This window comes from Coenobita brevimanus, chromosome 104 (genome assembly GCF_032717465.1).
Source record: "Coenobita brevimanus isolate Jiangsu-jjx chromosome 104, ASM3271746v2, whole genome shotgun sequence".
Lineage (NCBI taxonomy): Eukaryota > Metazoa > Arthropoda > Malacostraca > Decapoda > Coenobitidae > Coenobita > Coenobita brevimanus.
Window position 1 is genome coordinate 18,425,460 of NC_137057.1, and position 25,000 is coordinate 18,450,459.

The 25,000-nt window shown below is 43.8% G+C and overlaps 2 protein-coding genes across 2 annotated transcripts in view; both read left to right on the forward strand.

Moving 5' to 3' along the window:
* Positions 1 to 25,000, forward strand: part of MED11 (mediator complex subunit 11) — a 427,497-nt gene that overhangs the window by 25,739 nt on the left and 376,758 nt on the right. The gene's annotated exons all lie outside the window — the stretch shown is intronic.
* Positions 17,181 to 25,000, forward strand: part of LOC145416037 (cytochrome b5 reductase 4) — a 46,816-nt gene continuing 38,996 nt past the window's right edge. The window contains exon 1 of the mRNA XM_080285137.1: positions 17,181 to 17,255. Coding sequence (XP_080141263.1) covers positions 17,225 to 17,255 — 31 coding nt within the window. The 5' untranslated portion in view covers positions 17,181 to 17,224. The remainder of the gene's footprint in view (positions 17,256 to 25,000) is intronic.

Below are 25,000 nucleotides of genomic sequence, written 5' to 3' on the forward strand. Positions count from 1 at the left end.
AAATGAAACGGAGATTTGAAAATAACGCTTGAGGAATTTCGTAACGAGTGAGTATGAATTCAAACTTGTAATATCTCTAAAAATCGCCCCCCCCCTTCTCTCTCTCTCTCTCTCTCTCTCTCTCTCTCTCTCTCTCTCTCTCTCTCTCTCTCTTTTCCTGAATTCTCATTCCGGTTCACTACCCTACCTCATCCTGTCCTACCGTACCATATCATACTATCCCATCCCATCCCATCCCATACCATACCACACCACACCACACCACACCACACCACTACACCATACCACACCACACCATACCATACCATACCTTACCATACCAAACCCTACAGTGCCCAATCCTAACCAACTCAAACACAACCTACCCTACCCTACCCTACCCTACCCTACCCTACCCTATCCTACCCTACCCTATCCTACCCTATTCCACCCTACCGTACCCTACCCAACCCTACCCTACCCTACCTTACTCTACATTACCCTACCCTATTCCACCCTATCATACCCTACCCTACCCTACCCTACCCTATCCTACCCTACCCTACCCTACCCAAACCTCTCCCCCTTCACCTCATGCAGTCCCGGGAGCCGAATGTGCAGGCCAGTACTGTTTGACTCAGCGGTATGAGGAACTTCTCGCGCTCTGTGAGACTTATCCCGGTCATGAGGGCGTTGATCTCCTCCATGACGGAACCATCAGCTGTCATGCGTCCTTGCTTGATCTCCAGGTCTATCCAGGGGCCGACCTGAAAATGATCATACTCGTTTTTATCTATCTATCTGTCTATCTATTGCCAGACGCCATATTCCTGTAAGGGGTGGCCATTTGACTTTGAGTTATTTGTTTTACAGGGAGGGGCACTAACCCTCCACCAACTCACTTCTTGACACGAAGGGAACACGTATGGTTTGGTTATATGGTTACCACCCAGCGTTGTAAATGGTTTCTTGGCTTACAGGAAACCATTTGGCTTGTCACTCAATGTAAAGCCACCTGTAAAGGAAAGAAAAGCAATAAGAAGTGACAGGAAAGATGGGAGAAATAGGAAGAGAGGAGGGCAGGCACAGAAAAAGAATGATAAAGGCTGAGGAAGAAGTAGGCAGCACTACATCAAGTGAGTGGATGATGGTGAGAAATAGGAAGAGAGGAGGACAGGCACAGAAAAAGAATGATAAAGGCTAAGGAAGAAGTAGGCAGCACTACATCAAGTGAGTGGATGATGGTGAGAAATAGGAAGAGAGGAGGGCAGGCACAGAAAAAGAATGATGAAGGCTAAGGAAGAAGTAGGTAGCACTACATCAAGTGAGTGGATGATGGTGAGAAATAGGAAGAGAGGAGGACAGGCACAGAAAAAGAATGATAAAGGCTAAGGAAGACTAACTTGGCCTAAAATTACCATCTCTCTGTCTTGAATATTGAGTTACAAGAATAGATTGACACTAGAATATGGTACTATACTCTATTCACTTCAGCTTGGCCTAGTTTTTCATCATTTTGCAGCTTATTTCACGTAGCTTAGTGGCAGAAAAAGATAATACTATGACTCCACGGCTCTACAGCGTTTTTTGTTGCACTTCCTCGTGACTAGCATCATATTCTAGTGTCAGTCTATTGCTACAACTCGCTAGTCAAGATGGAAGAGTGCAAGTTTTACTATCTATCTATCTATTGCCAGACGCCTCAATCCCGTTCGGGGTGGCCACAAACAAATCGCCTCCACGTCTCCCTGTCCCCCGCCATTTCACTGCCCCGCTCCCAACTCACACCCCCCTCTCTCATATACCTCTCCACCCCATCCCTCCATCTCATCCTCGGCCTCCCCCTCCCTCTTCCCCCCTCCACCTCACTCACATACACTCTCTTTGTCAGTCTTTCACCCTCCATCCTCTCCACATGGCAAATTTTACGCCAAGGTAAAGTGAACGGAGTATAGACGTGAGGAAGTGCTATGGGAAGGATGTAGAGCCGTAGCACTGTTTGCCTCTGACACTGATCTACGGCAAATAAGCTGCGATAGGACGAAGATCTGGGCCATGTAGAGAAGAAACAGTATATGCATAATTCATGATGAGATGATCGGTGGTGTCAGGCGTGTGTGTGTGTGTGTGTGTGTGTGTGTGTGTGTGTGTGTGTGTGTGTGTGTGTGTGTGTGTGTGTGTGTGATTCATAAACGTCCTGGTATCCTCAGAGCGCGCTTGTTTTTGAATTGATTAAAACCGTGTGGAGGGCGCAAGGAGAACAGCATAAATTTGACGCCCTGACTAAAGGAAACCACGTACACTTACCATCCCATGTGCGCCCTCCGTAGGCACGCACCCCAGCAGTTTGGCAAGATACAGGTCCTCGCCGGTGTGCCTCAGGGCCTCGCAGCAGCCAGCGGTGTGGAAAAGCTGGAAGAGGGTGTTGTTTGGCAGAGACTTCCAGAAGGGTCGATCGTTTTCCTGTGACTCTTGGCCGCGTCTGTTGTGTTCCTGTGACTCTTGGCCGCCTCTGTTGTTTTCCCGTGATTCTTGGCCGCCTCTGTTGTGTTCCTGTGACTCTTGGCCGCCTCTGTTGTGTTCCTGTGACTCTTGGCCGCCTCTGTTGTGTTCCTGTGACTCTTGGCCGCGTCTGTTGTCTCCCCGTGTCTCTGTGGATTCTGTGATATCTTTGGCATCTTGCAGTGACCCAGTACCCGCTCCAACTTGCGTAAAAAATGTGGTCACTCTGGTAGTAGGCGGTTGAGAGGTCTTGTCGTAGGGAGGGGCGGAATCCTGTGCACAAGTGTTTTTGAAGGTTACGTTAGGCTAGATGAGGTCACGTTAGGTTAGATTAGGCTAAGGTTATGTTAGATTAGATTAGGTTAAATTAGGTTAGATCAGGTTACGTTTGGTGAGACGAGGTTACGAATCCTGTGCACAAGTGTTTTTAAAAAAGGTTACGTTAGGTTAGAATAGGTTACGTTAGGTTAGGTTAGGTTAGATTAGGTTGCGTTAGGTTAAATTTGGTTAGAATAGGTTACGTTAGGTTAGAATAGGTTACGTTAGGTTATAATAGGCTAGGTTCAGATACGTTTGGTGAGAGGATGGTTAGAGTGAATTAGGAACTGAAATTTAAACTCCTGGAATAGAGGCAGGAGGGATAAACAGTTCAGTGTTATTTTTACTAGCGTAGTCTGGAAATAGCAAGAATAAATAGAATAAAAAATAATGAATAAATAAATGAATAACGATTTTGTAAGGAGAATCGAGTCTATATCTAACCTTTCCAGTTTGAAACGTATCCATTCAAAAAAATAATCATCTGGAGATATCAGTAAATAATAATAATAATAATAATAATAATAATAATAATAATAATACCGGTAATAATAATAATAATAATAATAATAATAATAATACCGGTGGTAATGATAATAATAATAATAATAATAATAATAATAATAATACCGATAATAATAATAATAATAATAATAATAATAGTAGTAGTAGTAGTAGCAGCAGCTCATCTGAACGTGGACTCTGTGACTTGCAAACCGACGCTACCCTTCCTCCTTTCGGGAGGTAGGGAGGAGGACTGAGGAGCGTTTGTATGGCCAGGCAGCTCCACCGACCGCTCATATTGGCGCCAGCACGTGAAGGCGTCCCTCTCCAGCGCCAAAAAAATATATATAATAAAGTTTTCGTCACCTGAATCGCTCTGGCCAGGCGCTTGCATGAGATACGAGCCTGTGGACAGATGGTGACAGCTGGAGAAGTCAGGAAGCCAGGGGTCAAGGTCACTACATTCACGGTGACCTGATACCTGCGTCGCCAGGGGGTACAGACATGGTATTAGGTCATTATACACCACATACACCCCTGCCATGATCGGGTATGAGTGAGAGACTGACGAGGAGAGAGTGTATGTGAGTGAGGTGGAGGGGGAGGCCAAGGATGAGATGGAGGGATGGAGTGGAGAGGTCTATGAGAGAGGGAGGTGTGAGTTTGGGGGAATGGAGAGTGAGAGACTGACGAGGAGAGTGTATGTGAGTGAGGTGAAGGGGGGGAGAGGGAGGGGGAGGCCAAGGATGAGATGGAGGGATGGAGTGGAGAGGTATATGAGAGAGGGGGGGGTGTGAGCTGGGAGCAGGGCGATGAAATGGCGGGGGACAGGGCGACATGGAGGCAGTTTGTTTGTGGCCACCCCTTACGGGATTAAGAGCCTGGCCATAGATAGACAGAGAGATAGATAGATAAATAAACAGATAGATAGATAGATAAATAGACATAATCGCTAAATTACCACTACAAACACCCCATCCCATCCTTACGTAACCACAGGCAATTATTTTTAGCGATAATATTATTGATTATAGAGAGACAGGCAAACACTGAACGATGAGAAGGGACAGGCGTGTAATTGTGTGTGTGTGTGTGTGTGTGTGTGAGAGGGAGAGAGAGAGAGAGAGAGAGAGACAGACAGACAGACAGGCGGTGGAAAAGTGTGTGTGTGTGTGTGAGAGAGAGAGAGAGAGAGAGAGAGAGAGAGAGAGAGAGAGACAGAGACAGACAGACAGACAGACAGACAGAAAAACAGACAGACAGACAGACAGGCAAAATAAATCGCTAAGGAATAGGTGTCAAGAAACCCCAATTATCACTTTAATTACGACCCTAATGCGTATCGACTACACGTGCGGCTTTGTCAATAATTCTGTTCATTTTAAAAGCGTTAGATTGGCTTCTCTCCACTTTGAATATAAATCCGCAACGGTAGATTAACACTAGAATATGGTGCCAGTCACGAAGAAGTGCTATGGAGAGGATGTAGAGTCTTAGCATGTTCTTCTACTGAGCTACGTGAAATCTGCTGCAAGAGGCTGATAATCTGGGCCAAGTTAAGGTGAAAAGAGTGTTGGACAGAATACTAGAGAAGGCGCAACATTGAAGGGGTTAAGTCATATTTTCTAAGCCCCAGTTTTCCCCCTAGAACGCCCCGCAAGAGTCATTGTTACATCCAGGTCCCTAATTTTACTTCTGGGTGTACAGGGACGAGACAAAAAACAGCAGCAGAAAATAATCCAAGCTGTTTTGATAGTTCCTTTTAACTTCCTTCTCATTTTTCAATTTCCCTCCCGAGTTCCACCCAGCGGATTTGTGTATGATGATGGTGATGATGATTATGACAAACAAGTACAAGAAGAATTCGTTCATAAGTCACACTAATTTGCCGCTCTGATGGGGTCACGGTGGTGGTGATGGTGGTAGTGGCGGTAGACAATTATACAAGTACTCATTAACATGCAAACTAATCTGCTGTTCTAATAAGCGAAACGACTCATAAACCAAGCCATTAAAGCGTGTCCTGCTAATAATATCCAGTTTAGCGTGATGATGGTGGTGGTGGTGGGGGATTTTTAGTAGACAATTATACAAGTACTCATTAACATGCAAACTAATCTGCTGTTCTAATAAGCGAAACGACTCATAAACCCAGCCATTAAAGCGTGTCCTGCTAATAATATCCACTTTAGCGTGATGATGGCTGTGGTGGCGGCGGCGATTGTGGTATGGTGGTGGTAGTAGGCAATTATACATGTACTAATTAATGATGCAAACTAATCTCTTGCTCTAATAAGCGAAACGACTCCTAAACCTGGCCATTAAAGCGTGTCCTGCTAATTATACCGCTAATTATATACAATTTAGCCTTGGAGTAGATTCACAGTGTCTCCTAATAGCCGCCCGTAGTTGGCTAAGACCATTTTTCTTTCTCTCGATTATGGTGGTCTGTGTGACGCTGTATGTTCATATTTATTCGTAATTTCACGCTTCTGAGTCTCGTATGATGGCTAAGAGGGTGCGAATTTATGGACAAATCGATTATCGTGTATTAGAGTGATTATATGGTATTCGTTGCATTTTTTAATCTACGCGCGCGAAGCCAGAAGAGGAGAATGTTTTACACGACGCGCACGAGCAAGAATGTGTATTTACCTGCTTGTTGTATACAGGAATTGATCTAAGCTCGTGTTGTCCTGTCTCCATACTTGCTTTTATCCAGTCTAGTTTTAAACACATGAATGTTCTTTAAAATTAGACTGGATGGAGGGTGAAAGACTGACGAAGAGAGTGTATGTGAGTGAGGTGAAGGGGGGAAGAGGGAAATGGAGGCCGAGGATGAGATGGAGGGATGGGGTGGAGAGGTATATGAGAGAGGGGGGTGTGAGTTGGGAGCAGGGCAGTGAAATGGCGGGAGACAGGGCGACTTGGAGGCGATTTGTTTATGGCCACCCCAAACGGGATTGAGGCGTCTGGCAATAGATAGATAGAATGTTCTTTGCCTGCACCACCTCCTCGTCTAAGTCATTCCAAATGCTTATGCTTCTATTCGGGAAACTGAACCTTTTAAGATTATTAAGACATCTGCATTTCCTCAACTTGAACTCATCACCTCTTGTTCTTCCATCATCCAGCACAAAAATATCCTCTTTATCCACCCTTTCCAATGCTCTTACATTTCTGAATATCGTAATGAAGTCGCCTCTTTCGCTTCTCTCGTGCCGTGTTGGTAATTTTAGTTTTTCCAGTCTCTCCTCGTAGGTGAGTTCCCTTATGCTTGGTATCATCCTCGTCGCCTTCCGTGTGTGTGTGTGTGTGTGTGTGTGTGTGTGTGTGTGTGTGTGTGTGTGTGTGTGTGTGTGTGTGTGTGTGTGTGTGTAGCAAAGAGAGTAATTCCTTGTGATATAACGCTGCTGAACACAAACACCTCTGAAAATGATGAAGTGGGGTGAAAAAGTCGTCATGGAGAGAGAGAGAGAGAGGGAGAGGGAGAGAGAGAATAAAATACCCCTTGCTCCCTACTCAAAATAATGATTCAGTAAGGCGAGGATGTCCACTGCTGCGCCGAAGAGACACAGGGCAGAGGCCAGCATCCACAACATCTTCCTCCGGGTACTGCCAGCCCTCCACACCTGCTCTAGCCCCGGAAAAGAAGGCGATGTAGACCCATTTACCGCACCCGCACCCGCACCCGCAACCGCACCTGGGCCGGTCATCCTCGTCCCACCTGCAATAGAGGGATGATTTTTCCTGTGTACAGTACAGGTTTCTCTCTTCATTCTGACTTACCGTAAGTGCTTGGGATAGATTAAAAGCATCTACTTGCCCGAGTACCGGGGGGTTAACTCATCCACTTCAGGCCCACAGTGGGGGGCGGAGAGACGTTGGTTACAAGATTGTGACAATGTAAGTTAATTACGTGGTCGTGGTGTAGTGGTATGCTGTCTGGCTCTTACCTGAGAGTCCCGGGTTCGATTCCCGGCATATTGGTAAAATATCAGATGATTTTTCCTGTGTACAGTACAGGTTTCTTTCTTCATCGTGATTTATTTATTTCATTTTTTGCTAACTTGTATAATATAGTCAAGCAGCCTCTCCCTCCCCTAAAACAAACAAACAAACAAACAAACAAACAAAAAGGAGTTAAGTTCACCTCTTCAGATACGTTTATGTGAAGCTACAGAACGTGGTGGATGTTTTTTTGGCGTATCCGATAGAGCCAGGATTCCGGGGGCTTGAATGATGCGTGAATGGCAGCGTGGCCCATTGGACTGGGCAAATTTGGGCTGTCTGGACATTGCTACTCCTCACCCTGCCCCTGGGTGGGAAGCGAGGTCCGGATGATCATGATGATGATGATGATGATGATAATGATGTATAATAATCAGGAAGCCTCTCTCCTCCACCCCCCCAAAACACACACACACACACACACACACACACACACACACACACACACACACACACACACACACACATTCAAATTCTCTATTCAGTTTAACGGCGTGAAATTGGCCATCTCTCCATCTTGAATGCTGAGTTATGAGGAGGGATGAACGCTAGAGCGAGGCATTACGCTAGTCACGAAGAAGTGGCCTGTTATGAGAAGGGTGTGCGGTAAAGCCACAGTACTGACCTATTCTGCTACTGAGCTACTGAAAATACACTGCAAAAGAACGAAAGAAATGGTAAAGCGAATGAGTTGCCTAAAAGTCTATGTTAAGCTGAATAGGAGTTTGAATCTGGCAAGGAATGAGAGAGAGAGAGAGAGAGAGAGAGAGAGAGAGAGAGAGAGAGAGAGAGAGAGAGAGAGAGAGAACACTAGATACAATTATTTAAAATGCTTCCTTCTTTGCTTCGAGAGAGAGAGAGAGAGAGAGAGAGAGAGAGAGAGAGAGAGAGAGAGAGAGAGAGAGGTGATTCCCTTTCATTCGTATGTTCCTGTGAATAATGGCTTTGTTGTTCACGAGAGAGAGAGAGAGAGAGAGAGAGAGAGAGAGAGAGAGAGAGAGAGAGAGAGAGAGAGAGAGAGAGAGAGAGAGAGAGAATAACGAAGTAGCACCAAGCCAGTGTCTATATATCCCTGCAGAAGTGGAGAGAAAATAAAGGCAGAAGAAACATGGAAATATCAAGAAGGGAGGCTGGACAGAAGAAAGGAAGAGGACAGTAAGGGGAGACAGAGACAAAGAGACCCCTTGTTGTCGCCTCTTATGACAAGCAGGGATACTGGGGACGTATTCTTTCCTCCTCCTCCCCAGAGAGAGAGAGAGAGAGAGAGAGAGAGAGAGAGAGAGAGCAACGGCATTACCACTCACCTCGTAGCCAAGATGTCACTGAGACTAGGGCAGCTAGACTGAGGCAAAGAGGTGAAGTTGAGTCTGCGCTCTGCCTTCACCCACTTTCTATCTATCTATCTATCTATTGCCAGACGCCTTAAGGGGTGGCCACAAACAAATCGCCTCCATGTCGCCCTGTCCCCCGCCATTTCACTGCCCTGCTCCCAGCTCACACCCGCCTCTCTCATATACCTCACCCATTTCCATTGCACTTTATCACCAGTCATCCATCACCTATTTCTTGTCTGCCCCATCAGGAGAGTAAGGGCCCGGGGCTAGGCTACTCAATCAGTACATGTAAGGCGAGGATGACCAGGCTCTTGAGTGATATTATCTATCTATCTATTGCCGTAAGGGGTGGCCACAAACAAATTGCCTCCACGTCGCCTTGTCCCCCACCATTTCACTGCCCTGCTCCCATCTCACACCCCCCTCTCTCATATACCTCTCCACTCCATCCCTCCATCTCATCCTTGGCCTCCCCCTCCCTCTCCCCCCCTCCACCTCACTCACACTCTCCTCGTCAGTCTCTCACTCTCCATCCTCTCCACATGGCCAAACCACCTCAATATGTTTCTCCTAAAGCTTCCTATCACATCCACATCCACACCACAACGCTCCATCTCATCCTTGGCCTCCCCCTCCCTCTCCCCCCCTCCACCTCCCTCACATACACTCTCCTCGTCAGTCTCTCACTCTCCATCCTCTCCACATGGGCAAACCACCTCAAGTGTGTTTCTCCTAACGCTTCCTATCACATCCACACCACAACGCTCCTTCACTTCCTCATTTGTCAGTCTGTTATATTATATGAGAAATAATCCCCAGCATTCCTCGGAGTGCCTTGGCCCACTAAACAACCCGGCGTTATTTGGTTATATTGTTGACATCCGAAACAGTAAATGGTTTCCTGGATTACGGGAAGCTACAATCTCGAGCCACCTGAAGGCAGCACTACATCGAGTGAGTGGATGACGGTCGCCCCTACCACCTCTTCGCTTTATCACAGTAGCTGTCTGTATTCATCATTACTATTATCATCGTTATCATCATTATAGTCAGCTTTTATTCATCGTTATCACTGTTTTCATCATCGTCATCATCACATTCAACTTCCTCCTCTTCCACCTTCTTATTCATCGGTATTTTCATCACAGTCCTCCTCCTCCTCCTCTCTTCCTTCTCCTCATCATCATCCACACCTCTTTCCACCTAACCATGGGGTAAAGTATGCCAGTGGGGCAAACTGTGTCGATATTAAAACTACATGAGTAACAGTGAAGAGGAGGTTAACGTGTAGGCAAAATAAATCGCTGTGGAAGAGGGGCTGCGAATCCTCCCCTGCCACTTGTTGCAAGAATACAACCCTTTATCATACACGTACATCAAAATACCTGTTATGGTTCGTTTTTAATTAATCTTTGACTTTCCACGTCACTCATCATAGGCCTGCATCGTTTTTAGTGGATCTTTCTTGACTGAGTAACCAGCAACATTAGAACTAAACCTGACATTTTGTAATACTGAACTTTGGGCTTGTATTATCACCACCAATTTTACATTTGTGGGTCATGGGTCGTTGAGATATAGCGTAGTTATTCACCATTGCTTAAAAAAATAGCTTGCTTGGTTGATATGTCGGTAGATTTGGGTGAGAATAGCATAAGTCGGAATTTTATTGGGTAGATTTGGGTAACTACCGGTATTTTTGAGTAACTTCTCACGGTTGTCTGATGGTATAAACAAAAAATGGCGTAAGATTAGATTATATACGGCGATTATACAACTGGAGGCGAGTTTTATGGAGGATTTATTATCACAGTGACCTAAAATGGAGAATCAGTGCACATAATACTCCCTGTACGGAAAATAAGGCCCGTGAGGAGCCATTAATCACCCTACCCCTCCTCTGAAGTTGTCTGGTTAGGAATGACAGTAAGTTTACTCCGTGGCTTTTATTATTTATTATTAATATTAATAGTATTTTTGCCCTGTAGCGTTTATTAATCTGTAAGAACCATATATCGAAAATCCAAGGGTACATTCTATTCACCACTAACTCATAAATTGTCCACTATAGCACTGATAATCCAGGAAAGCTCTTCTCATCCTGTATCCATTAGCCTGGCAGCGATTGTAGTTTTTTTAATCGTATTTTGAGTGATTTATATTTAGAGTTTTCCTTGGGGGGGAAATGCCTGATTTTATTTTTATCCAGAATATACAATAACCTAAATACACTCTTAAGTAAAAAATCAACAGAAATTGGTATTATTTTAGTTTCAGACATTCCCTCTCTTCACATCTCTTCATCTGTGGTATTTTGAACCCTAGAACACGCGGTGGCAAACAGCGTCGTAAATGAATGTACAAATTTTTCCCACGTTTCAAAACAGTCTGTGTGAGATCTTTCACATGCTGTAAATTAAGAGATTCGTGTGCATTCGTATGTCCGTAACTAGTCGCCAGCAGGCATGTGCTAGTGCTTGACATGCCACTGCCTGACTGCGTTTATTTTATTCTTTATTTTTTATAAATAAGAGGAAGACCAAGGATGAGGTGGAGGGATGGAGTTGAGAGGTATATGAGGGAGGGGGGGGTGAGTTGGGGGGAGGGTAGTCAAATGGTGGGTGACAGAGCGACTTGGAGGCGTTTTGTCTGCGGCCACCCTTTGCGGGATTAGGGTGTCGGGCTATAGATAGATAGATAGATAGATTTTTTATTTATTTATTTTTTGCGGTTGATTGGTGCTTTTGTTTTCATCCCCACCAGTCATAGGTCAGTGTAATTGGTGGTGTAATTGGTGGTGTAATTGGTGGTGTAATTGGTGGTGTAATTGGTGGTCACTTTGTGCCTGATTTTGAGATTTGAACTTCAGTGTCAGGATGGCATCTCTTTGCTCCGGCTGTGAGAGTGATTGTGTCTCATTTACCGACTTGGAGGCGATTTGTTTGTGGCCACCCCAAACGGGATTGAGGCGTCTGGCAATAGATAGATAGATGCAGACAAATCTAAAGCTACGATATTAAGTTTTTGAAACATCGTAGTGTTCTGGCAGCTCAGGTGATAAGTAAAAACTAAAAATCTGTATTGCTTCAGAGATGATAAACATAGCTGGTTTTGTGGCCATAGCACCCCCTTTCTAAAAACGAAAAGGAGAAAAAAGTGCAGTTCCTAAGTGTCATATTTTAAGGAAAGCATTTGATGATGTGGATGTGATAGGAAGCGTTATGAGGAACACACTGAGGTGGTTTGGCCATGTGGAGAGGATGGAGGGTGAAAGACTGACGAAGAGAGTGTATGTGAGTGAGGTGGAGGGGGAAAGAGGGAGGGGGAGGCCGAGGATGAGATGGAGGAATGGGGTGGAGAGGTATATGAGAGAGGGGGGTGTGAGCTGGGAGCAGGGGAGTGAAATGGCGGGGGACAGGGCGACTTGGAGGCGATTTGTTTGTGGCCACCCCAAACGGGATTGAGGTGTCTGGCAATAGATAGATAGATAGATAGATTTGATGAGGGTAGGTTAGGTTAGGTTAGGTTAGGGATTTAGGCTGGACATACAAACTGTGTTTTTCCAATGTTTTTTTTATGTGTTTTGAATGATTCTGACCATCGTTTCTATTGGAAATCGCTAGGTTTTGTGATTTTCACCGAGCAAAACCCCTACGTGTCAAGTGGGGTTGGTGGAGGATTAGTGCCCCTCCCTGTAAAACAATTAACTCTAAGCCCTTGGCCACCCCGTTTGGGATACATGGCGTCTGGCAATGAATGAATGAATGAAAAACTCCTAGGTGGGGATGGGGGGAAAATCACAAAAGCAAATGATTTGCGATGGAAATGGAAGGTCAGAATCATTCAGACCACATCACAAACCACCGGTAAAATATTGTTTGCATGTTGAAATCCAGAGATGTCCGAAAGTAAATATTTACCAAGCAATTTAGATGTGTATGCAACACAGGTAGTAAACTGTTGAATTGTGACAGCAAGTAAAGTGATTGGAAAAAGACAAAATATATATACCTATTTTTTGGTAGTTAAGGAAGTGGTCAGCTCACCTGCGGCATTGTTTACCGACAATCTCTTTGACTGGCCACATTGTTTACTGACAACCTCTCTGACTGGGTGCGTCGTGTATCCCGTGTCAGAACTATGGGAAACTTAATGATTTAACCAAACCTAACCCAACCAGACCAAATATAATCCAACCTAACCTCATTTGTGTTTGACAGCCAGCATTTAAATTTTAAAATGCACATTAGGAACATTAGATATAGCGAGCTACTGGTGGACGATGACGGAATATTTATGCATTCGAAATCGTCATTTATAGCTTTCAGAGGTAAGTTTATAAAAATGCCCAGTAACTGTGGTAATCCAGGAACAGCAACAAGTACGGTAACTTATGAAAGATTCATTTCAATAGAAAATATGGAAAGGCAAAGCCCGTTTGGTAAAGAATTGATACTTTCAAGGTATTGTTTAAAAAAACACCAGTTTTAAATGCAAACCACGGCAGTCAGCCATCCACCATGTGTGACATTTAAGTTGATTTGGCTCCAAAGTTTGTTGTCACTACAGGTAATTGTTCATCCCTACTAACCTAACCTAATATGGCCTAACCTAACCTAACCTAATTCAGCCAATCCTAAGCTAATTTAACTCAACCTAACTTGAACGATATGAGGACAAATGAGTTTCAGGTCCGAAGCATTTCATTGGCCACTGTAGGACTGCACTGCCAGTACCAACAAACCTAACTTCGTACTCATGAGTAACATGTTATTTTAGCTGAATTTGGGTGTCATGAATGAATTATTTATGTAATGTTTAGTAATATAAATGACATTTCTGCAGAATCTGGGTGTCATCAGTGAATTTACAATTATGAAAGGTATCCCTGTCATAAAATTTTCATCATTTGTTAATGGGGGCTCTCCTGCAGTTTGTCCAGGATGAACCCTAGTGTTAGACAAAAGCTCTAAGTTGCTGCTACACAGTGCCCCTGTTGCGATTGTGCTTCGCTGGCTAGTTTGGTTTCGTTTTGGACAGACCATGTATTTACCTATCATCTGTTAAAAATGGTTGTTGTTGTTGAGGTGGTTTGGACATGTGGAGAGGATGGGGGATGATAATTGGGTGAGGAAGGTGAGAAGTGTTAATGTTGGGGGTGGGGTTATGAGGGGTAGACCGAGAAAGACATGGGACGAGGTCATTAAGTGTGACCTCAGGGTTAAGGGACTGAACAGGGAGGCTGCAATGGATCGTGCAGCATGGAATGCCGCCATTAGGTGACCAAGGCCGACACATGCAAGCATGTTGGAGCCTTTAAAAACGAAAACGAAAACGTTGTTGTTGTTGTTGTTGTTGCATAACCCTGATCAATCTGGCCTTGCAGACCTGTCAGCCTCAGGTAAGCAGCTGCCTCTGTGGGGTCATTCTTTATGGACTGTACACTACATAAACTGTGCAGGGATCCAACACACCCTTGTGGTAGACAGTGCCTCACTAGGGTCTGACTAAGGCCCTTCCCATGGCAAGGTGCAGGGAAATGTGAGGAGGTTTGTCTTATGGGTGGATGCTGCAGCTGCTTTGTCTGGGGTGCACAGTACCACCACGTGTCAGCTTCTTGCAAGCACCTGTTAAAAATGTTGAAATCCATGAATGTATTGTACAGTTAGTAGTAGTACAGTAGTAGATCAACTCCTTGTCTGTCTGTTCAAGCAGACCCATCAACCACAGGCAAGCAGTCACTCCTGCAGGGCCATCCCATGCATGGAACTTATATCTTGTGATGGACAGTGCATTGCTGTGGTATGGTGCAAGAAGTGTGTGGAAGTTTGGTTCCCAAATACAGGAGCACCATAGTAAGCGTCACAGCACCCCATTTATGTTATATGGTTACCATTCAGCATTGTAAATGGTTTCCTGAGTTACAGGAAACTATTAAGCTTGTCGCTTAGGGTAGTCACCTAAGGAAGAAGTAGGCAGCACCACATCAAGTAAGTGGATGATGGTCACCACCACCTACCACCTTATGTATAGATAAAAAAATGTTTACTTCTGCCCTTAAGAGTAATGTGTTTTTCTTGTGTTTGTAGTATTTTCACTGCAAACTGGAACAATTGCTGGATGCTTAGACATCACTGACCTCTCCACTAATCAGAAAAGAGGTAAAAGAAAATCTCAGTGGAGGTGCTGCACATTAGAGCAGTACTACATGTAACATATGATTTTTAGTGCAAAGTAGTTGCAGGACATAGTACTGCTTGCTGCCCTGTTTACTTTGTGTTCCTGGCTTACAGAAAACCATAAGGCTTGTCACACAATATAAAGCCACCTGAAAAGGGAAGGAGAATACCCTAATAAAATGTGACAGGAAAGATAGGAGAAATAGGAAGAGAGGAGGACAGACACCGAAAAAGAATGACATAGGTGAAGGAAGAAGTTGGCAGGCAGTATATATATCAAGTGAGCAGATGAAGGTCGCCACCACCTACCAGTCGGTTTTTCTGTGTCGTTAATATTTTCCCTGGAGTGTGACTTTTGTTTACATTATGCCCTGTGTGGCCAGTTTCATTTGCAGAGTCTGTAGGTTAAAGTTCGTTTGGCTGCTCCCTCTCACTGACGAATGTGATGCTGGGGAGGGACACCTTTATGTGGTGGCACTAATATAAATGGGTTACTTAACTGTCGGGTTTTTACTGACATCCCCATCTTCTTCCCTATCGTCAGAGGGAAGGATGTTAGCGTGCCTGAAAAGGGCAACTTAAGCCTGCATGCCACCAGGTTCACATTTCAGATAAGTGTGTGTGCCATATTCTGTTAGCTAACATTTCTGGTCATTCATTTTCATTCATTCATTGCCAGATGCCATGTCTCCCAAACGGGGTGGCCAACGGCTTAGAGTTAATTGTTTTACAGGGAAGGGCACTAATCCTCCACCAACCCCACTTGACATGTAGGGATGCCAACAGCATCTGGTGTTCCCAGGCGGTCACCTGGTCATAATGTCCATAAATATCCATAAGAAATTTCTGGCTGGCTTTTGCATTTGTGATTTCTTCTTCATCCCTCTCAGCCCATAGACTTTCATTTTTTTTTTTTCATTCTGACATTCTCATGGTGATTGTATTCAGCTTTAAAATTGACTTCTTCACCTTGAGGTTAGACACAGCACAGCATTCATTAACCCCTTGCCAACTATTGGGCTTCGTACACGAATTATAATTGTCTGGCAGTAGTGAGGAGCAAATCAGATGATGCCCTGACACTGAAGGGGTTAAAAATACTGTTTGACGATATTATAACTGACTCAGGACCATATTGTTACATCTATCTATCTATCTATAGCCCGACGCCCCAATCCTGGAGAGGGTGGCCACAGACAAAATGCCTCCAAGTCGCTCTGTTACTCACCATTTGACTACCCTCCCCCCAACTCACTCCCCCCTCCCTCATATACCTCTCAACTCCATCCCTCCACCTCATCCTCAGTCTTCCCCTTCCTCCCTACACCTCACCTACATACAGGCCTTTATTCTCATTGGTGTAGGAGGCTTTGTAGTACCCCATCCTGTGCTATATATATTGCTTGCAATGAATTAATGTTCTCTTGTAGTGTTTGCCTTTATATCTTTTTAATATTGATGGAGTTGGCATATATATGTAAAATACAAGAAAATATTAATGTATCTATCTATCTATCTATTGCCAGATGCCTCAGTCCCGTAAGGGGTGGCCACAAACAAATCGCCTCCATATCGCCCTGTTCCCCCTGCCATTTCATTGCCCTGCTCCCAGCTTACATCCCCCCCCCCCTCAATCATATAGCTCTCCACTCCATCCCTCCATCTTATCCTTGGCCTTAATGTAACTGAGAAGTAAACGGGTGAAGAGGAGGTATTAGGGAATGATTTTAGATGATAATACAGGTCACAGCCACTCCTTGCTTAAAATCTAGGAAATCTGATGGGAAAATGCAACTGCAGTATAAATGAAATATCTTTAAGTGAGGCATGTATGAAGGCAAAACACAGCCACTGTATGAGCAATATATCTTTAAGTGAGACGTTTAACATTTAAACACAAACGGCACTCATTTCTGACTTGAGAACATATTTGTCATACACTAAGTTGAAGTGAAAAATGGTGTTGATTTATGAGTGACTTAATCCCTTCAGTCTGATGATATTTTAAAACTCTTTCAGATTCTGTTAAATTTAGGTTAGACTTGTGTTACAGAAGGTGTTAATGAAGGCAGTTTCAGACTCCTTCAGTCTGAAAAGTAACTCTGAAGTTGAGTAAAACTTGGTTGTAACAATACTGTAATAAATTATGAACTCGGTCAATGAAAGGAGTTAGTAATGAAACAGCTTTAAATGAAGGGTTAGGAATGAAGCAGCTTTAAATGAGGACTGACAATAATCCCTTTTTTTCCCATCTCTCTAAACAAACTGCAGGACCAGCCAGGCTGCAAGGGGGTCACCATGAATGGATCTAGTCTCACACCTCCTGCCTCAGTATCCCTGGGGCCCCCTCCATCCTCCCCCACCTTGAAGCCAACATCTTCCTCTGCCTCCCCTTCCATGGCTGCCCCTTCTTCAGGATCTGCTACTGGTGAGTTATATAGTTCAAGGATGTGTCACACTGTTGTCACAGCACATGACTCTGAGGTTATCAGTATCGTACCCTGGCAACTTACCATTCAAAAGTGTGTCCGATTTCATATTGCATTACACACAAATCATATTATTATGCACGAATATATTACACATGAATATTATTCTACATGAACATATTGTACATGAATCACGTGCATCTCATATGATACACGAAATCAGGTGCAGTTTTGAATAGTAGGTTGCCAGGGCACAATAATAACAACCTCAGAGTCGTGCTCTGCGACTATTGTAGCCACACTTCACCTGACACAGAGTAGTTTCTGGCATTGGTATTTTCATTGACGGGTGAACTAGTTGGGTGGGGGACGTACACAGATATGAATTTTTTCGTTTTCTCTCTCTCCTTAATGTTTTGGCCTACCTATTACCCAGTCTTTCTGATGATAGGTTCTGTGTCGCTTGAAATGTTACAGAGAGAGAAAAAAAATTCAAACTCCTTCCTGTGTATCCCACTCACCCAACTTACCGCACCAAATAAGCTCAGCTGCAGTTCAAAGACACGTAGCACATATATGTAGCTTGGCTCTTGTAACTTCTGGTGTGCGATGGCCTTTACAGTATTATATTCATGAGGGATCTTTTCTAGCGTTTATTTATATTTTTTAAATTGATGATGATCTCTCTTTTAGCCCAACTGATAAGCACGTTTAGTCAGAGTGGAGGGTGGATTTGATTGTAGCTCTTCCACCCTAATGTAGCTGAGATTTTTGTAATTTTGCAACTGATTTCCTGGAGCTCAGAGGACAATATAAATGATAAGCTGGACATTCGTACCTTAGCACTTTTTTTTTTTTCCCCAGCACGAGCTGTATTTTCGTGTAATTTTTTGTTGTGCAGGATTCAAGATGGAGAGTTGGCAGTTTTTGGCCAAGTTAAAGTAGACATAGTAGAGTAACCAAGGTGATTATTTGTGCCTTATAACTAAGACTCAGTGAATTTCATGCAACCATGACTTAGTATTCAATTTGTGGGAGCGGCCCTGGTCTTTCACGTAAAAACAAATTGCCAGTAGGAGAGTGCATGAGACTGAGGTGGCTGGGAGGGTTAGGGGAGAGAGACCTAGAATGAGCTGCAGAGAGTAGATGTGAGAGTATGTATGGGAGGATGGTGTGTCGTGGGAGGATGGGTTATTGCTGCATCTCTCAAAGGGACTGGCCTAGTTCCTTAGGGTAAAAATAAGCTGACATTTTGTAGAGTTTGGCAACAACCATCCAGTGGGATAGTTTTTTTTAACCTCACCTACTTTGACCTTAACGTATGACCTTGAAGTTGGCTTATAGTCTATTTGCTTTATGTTGGTTGAGATTCTTGTCCTATTGCTGCGTATTTTCTATAATGAAATGGCAATGATTCTACAGTACGGCCCTTCGTCCCTTCCTCAGGACTTCTTCATGACTAGCAACATACTCTAGTGTTAATCTCCTGTTACAGTTCAGCTTTCAAGATAGAGAGGTGGTGTTTTTATGCCAAGTTAGAGTGAACAGAGTATAGATTTGCCCAATAACTGTCGTCCGGTCTGCCATCATCCAGTCTTTATTGTCCCATCAGGAGCATAGGGTCCAGGGCTGGGTAACTCCAGAAATTTAATTCCTTGATGCTGACTGTATTTTCTATTGTATTCAGGCTGCCTTCAGATGATTTAATATATTCAGGGGAAACTAATCAGATAGGAAGGGTTGGATACAGCCTTCATTAAACCTTTTCTCTGGTAGACATCAGTATGAAGTTGAATAAAATCCTTTAGGTGTAACAGGAGTACACTAAAATAATATCGTACTTCATGGGAGCTAAGGGGTTAAGGTAAGAGGTACCATGAGCAGCATTATGTGAGCAATAAACCTCATCCAGGTGTTTGATTTACACTCATGGGCACCATTCAGTTGGAGCACCCGTACCCACTCGACCACCAGGCATCAAAGTGGTTATATGGTTACCACACAGTGTCTTAAATGATTTCCTTGACCACAGTACAAGAATCCATTTTGACTTGTTGCTAAGAGTTGCGTGAAAGCACTACATTGAGTGAGGGGATGATAGGCCCCCACCAGTAGCTAGCAGTGGCCTGTAAGAATGGAAATGTCTAGATTACCACATCAAGGTGTTTAGTTTCAGATTAGTGGCATAGTTTGTTACTTTATTCTTGCTGTCTTCAGGTGATTTATTTAGCTTTGGGGAGACTTTTGAATTGGAGCAGTTTAATATTGCCTTCACTGATTCTTTTGCTGTTAGAAATCTGTCATTAGTTGAACATGATCATCTGGTAGTTGGGAATTTAAAAAAAAAGTCTTGAGATATAAGTTTGATAAGTCAGATCAAGAGATGGACAAGTGGATGCAGGATGGAGTGACATATAGTGACAGATCAGCAGCAACAGACAGCCAGAGAAAGACAGACAGACAGAGACAGGCAGCCATACAGACAGAGGTGGATTAACAGACAGACAGGCAGACAGAGATCTAGAGGCAGGCAGAGGCACCAACAGACAGAGACAGAATGATTGACAGACAGACAGTATCAAAAACATCAGTCCCCTTCACTGCGATTATGTGGTCGAAATGAATTAGGAAAGTCCTCGAATAGCCATTGGATAAACTCTCTTAGCTCTGGGACACTTGTAGGCAGCATAGGAAGGAACTCTAGTGTAGCTGGTTAATTTTCACCTGTCAGTAATCCCAAACCTCATTCAGTTCAGCTGATGGCCAGGTGTAGTCAGACTGGAGGGTTGATTTGAAAAGTAACCAAGGAGACTCATTTCCACCATATAACCAAGGATCATCTGAGTTTATGCAAGCACAATGTAGTGAGTTGTGAGAGTAGCTGTGTCACATGAGGACAAAATGACTACTGAAGGGGTTATAGCATGTTTTTTCTCATCTGTGTATGAGGGATGGGAGAGTGAGTTGGGGGGAGGGCAATCAAATGGTGGGTGACAGAGCGACTTGGAGGCGTTTTGTCTGCGGCCACCCTTTGCGGAATTAGGGCGTCGGGCTGTAGATAGATAGATAGTTCTCATCTGACAAAGGTCCATGACCCCATTTCAGCCAGGTCAATGGCCAAACATAATTAGATTGATGGGTTGTTGTTGTTGTTGAATCCCGATCTGTCAGGCCAAGCAGACCCGTTGGCCACAGGTAAACAGTTGCTTCTGTGGGGCCGTCCTACAGGTGCAGTGCGGTACATACACCATGTAGGGAACATGTGCCATCTTGTAATAGACAGTGCCTCACCAGGGTCTGATCAGGGTCCCTCCCCATGGTGAGTTGCAGGGAAATATGAAGAGGTTTGACTCTATCTATTCCGTCTATCTATTGCCAGATCCCTTACTCCCAGAAGGGGTGGCCACAAACAAATCGCCTCCATGTCGCCCTGCCCCCCGCCATTTCACTGCCCTGCTCTCAGCTCACACACCCCTCTCTCATACACCTCTTCATCCCTCCATCTCATCCTTGGCCTCCCCTTCTCTCTCCCCCCCTCCACCTCACTCACATACACTCTCCTCGTCCGTCTCTCTACCCTCTCCACATGGTTTGACTCCTGGGTGGATTCTTAAGCTTCTTTGCCTCTCTTAGGGTACACAGTCCAGCACATGTGGGCCTCTTGCCAGTGAGAATCAGATTCGTGATCCCTGGCTCGTGTCTTTTGCATTGTCATAGCTAAGGAGGCTGTGAGGATAAATTTGACTAGCAGTCAAGGAGACTCATTCATACCTCGCAAGTAAGGCTTATCAAATGACCCCATCCATGACTTAGTATATGAATTGTGAAAACAGCTTAGTCAGGTGAAGAACAGAGTGACTAGTGAATGCTGTTTAACCCCACCAGTTCAAAAATGTTCCTCTGAGCCAAAAGCCGTCTAGATATAACAAAAATAACAAAGAAATCCGTCATTGAAGGGAATGGGTTAATGAATGTTATTTTTAACCCTATCCAAACTAAGAAATATAAAAAATAAAATGAAATAATGCCAGCAAGAGTAAAAATGTCCTTATGTTTGAAGGTTATGTTTGAGTGTTTGTAATGGATTGGAATTCTCTCTCTCTCTCTCTCTCTCTCACACACACACACACACAAACTGACATCTTTCACTGTATTTTTGCTGCGATCCAAGAGTTTTGAGAGCCATATCTAATCAAACCGTAACTGAAGTGTGTTTAGAGAGAGAGAGAGAGAGGGAGAGATTGAAGACAGGAAATGGGAAGAGGTGGGTGGGGCCGGGGTAGTAGAGCCCAGACTAAAGGGATGTTAGTCAGTGCCACTCTAGACGTGGGAGGGGGAGTACGTGTGTTACCCGGGCTCTCTCTCGGTCACCTCACTTTTATATCCCTCCATCCACTAAACTCTACGATCTCACAAACACTTCAACCCTTCCACCTACTACGATAGCTCTCCCTGTAGCAGTATCGTAAAAATACACCGTGACGTTGCCTGCCAAAGATTATCGCAGTGTAATTTATTAATATTCGGAAATCCGCTGAGCTGTATGTATGGAGTACGTGTTTTGAAAAGCAGGAATTCGGTTACAAAAAGACGATACCATTTCCATTCGTAAAGTGTTTTGAAAAGAAGAAATTCGGTTGCAAAAGACGATACCTCTTCCATTCGTAAATATTATTGTACAGTTACCTCTAGACTATCGTACCTGTGAATATATATATATATATATATATATATTTTACTTGGGTGTGCTAAAAAAAAAAAGATTCTATTTTTGTAAGCGCATAATTAATTGGTTGGGATAATTGTCGTTTGTAGCTCGTGTGTGTGTGTGTGTGTGTGTGTGTGTGTGTGTGTTTAGAGTTGAGAGAGAGAGAGAGAGAGAGGGGGGGGGTAAAAGAAAATGGAGTTGAGAAAACTGCAGTATGTAATAATTAAGAGAGAGAGAGAGAGAGAGAGAGAGAGAGAGAATGGAATTGGGAGAAAATTGCAGTATGAAATAATTGAGAGAGAGAGAGAGAGAGAGAGAGAGAGAGAGAGAGAGAGAGAGAGAGAGAATGGAATTGGGAGAAAATTGCAGTATGAAATAATTGAGAGAGAGAGAGAGAGAGAGAGAGAGAGAGAGAGAGAGAGAGAGAATGGAATTGGGAGAAAATTGCAGTACGAAATAATTGAGAGAGAGAGAGAGAGAGAGAGAGAGAGAGAGAGAGAGAGATAATTGAGAGAGAAAGAGAGAGAGAGAGAGAGAGAGAGAGAGAGAGAGAGAGAGAGAGAGAGATTCTAATGGGAGAAAATTGCAGTAACGTGAAATAATTGAGAGAGAGAGAGTGAGAGAGAGAGAGAGAGAGAGAGAGAGAGATTTATAAGCACTCCAAGGGATTATTTATCGTTTCTCTTCGTGTCTTTTATACCTGAATAATTCGTATATTTATTTCGTATCATTTATGTCTTGTGTTTAACCATCTGGGAGCAGGGCAGTGAAATGGCGGGGGACAGGGCGACGTGGAGGCGATTTGTTTGTGGCCACCCCTTACGGGATTAAGGCGTGTGGAGTACGTTAGCTTCGTATACCCTTTTCACTTTAACTTGGTCTGAAATATCCACATATCCACCTTGAATTGTTTTAGCAAGAGAATAATACTAAACTGATGCTAGTCACGAAGAAGTGTTATGGTTAGCACGAGTATGTAGAGCCAGATTATTTATTTGAATATTTTTTCCATAGAGTTACGCTGAATTTAGCAACAACAGGAGACCGGATTGACTCTATCGGATACGTTTATGTGAAGGTACAGAACGTTGTGAAAGTTTTTTGGCGTATCCGATAGAGCCAGGATTCCGGGGGCTTGAATGATGAGTGAATGGAAGTGTGGCCCATTGGCTTGGACAAATTTGGGCTGTCTGGACATTGCTACTCCTCACCCTGCCCTAGGGTGGGAAAGGAGGTCCGGATGATGATGATGGGGAGGAGGAGGAGGAGGAGGCTGAGCAATGAAGGGTTTATGTAGGCTGTATATGACCTCTCCAGTTGGTGTGTCATCGCGTGAAGGCTGCAGAAGAAAAAAAAACGTTATAAGCATGATTTTAAAAGTTCGTTAGATCTCTTTAGCGATTAATTTTGCAAAAGTTCGGATAATTTATATATTGAATCATGTTTGTGGCGTTATTTTGATTTTTAGTTGTTAATATTTATCAGTAATATATGAGTGAACAGACAGTACAATATTTATGCAGAAAATATGGGATTCAATTTTCGCGCCGAAAGAGTCAGCGCCGGATCCTCTTCTTGATTGTTTACGTATGACTGTCAAGGGGGAGTTTATGCCGCACACATACCTATACTTACACATGTACGTATCCTATGCATGTATGTGTATAGATTACGTACACATACATGCATAGACGTACATAAGCAGACATACATTCATACGTGCATGCAAAAACACACGCATGTTTATGTATGCTCGTGCACATACTTGTACGTGCCAATAATCATGAAAACATACATAGATTCATGTGTACATAAATATATACTGGCATACAACGTACATACTAAAATTAACACATACAGAGAGAGAGAGAGAGAGAGAGAGAGAGAAAGAAAGAGAGAGAGAGAGAGAGAGAGAGAGAGAGAGAGTGGCAAGGGCGTACTAATTCAAGGTTAGGCAGTACATGTGCATTTTATATGAGCACCTCACGTGTATGGATTTCAGATACGGAACTGTTCTTTGTGAGGCTGTGATTACACACACACACACACACACACACACACACACACACACACACACACACACACACACACACACACACACACACACACACACACACACACACACACACACACACACACTCACACACACACACACACACACACACACACACACACACACACACACACACACACACACACTCACTCACACACACACACACACACACACACACACACACACACACACACACACACACACACACACACACACACAATGAACGCAAATATACTCCTACATACCGTATATGTATTCTCTCTCTCTCTCTCTCTCTCACACACACACACACACACACACACACACACACACACACACCGAGACAGTCTCAAGGAGCTGCTTAAAAATTTCAAGTGGTGAGGAGAGAGAGAGAGAGAGAGAGAGAGAGAGAGAGAGAGAGAGAGAGAGACAGAGAGAGGAGGGGGGAGGGAGATTTTGAAGAAAGATTGATAACTTAAAGAACGTTTGAAATTCTCTCTCTCTCTCTCTCTCTCTCTCTCTCTCTCTCTCTCTCTCTCTCTATCTCAAATTAGAGCAAACACAAGGGTCGCTTGGAAACTATTCAGAGGCTGCCGAGTTTTGGAAATTGAGTGGAGAGAGAGAGAGAGAGAGAGAGAGAGAGAGAGAGAGAGGTAGATAGATGAGTAGACTAATAGATTGGATGGATAGGTAGATAGATCGATGGATAGGTATGTGGCATAATAGAGAGAGAGAGAGAGAGAGAGAGAAAGGTGAATAGTCTAATCGATTGGATAGGTATGTAGCATAACGAGAGAGAGAGAGAGAGAGAGAGAGAGAGAGAGAGAGAGAGAGAAAGGTGAATAGTCTAATCGATTGGATAGGTATGTAGCATAACGAGAGAGAGAGAGAGAGAGAGAGAGAGAGAGAGAGAGAAAGGTGAATAGTCTAATCGATTGGATAGGTATGTAGCATAACGAGAGAGAGAGAGAGAGAGGGAGAGAGAGAGAGAGAGAGAGAGAGAG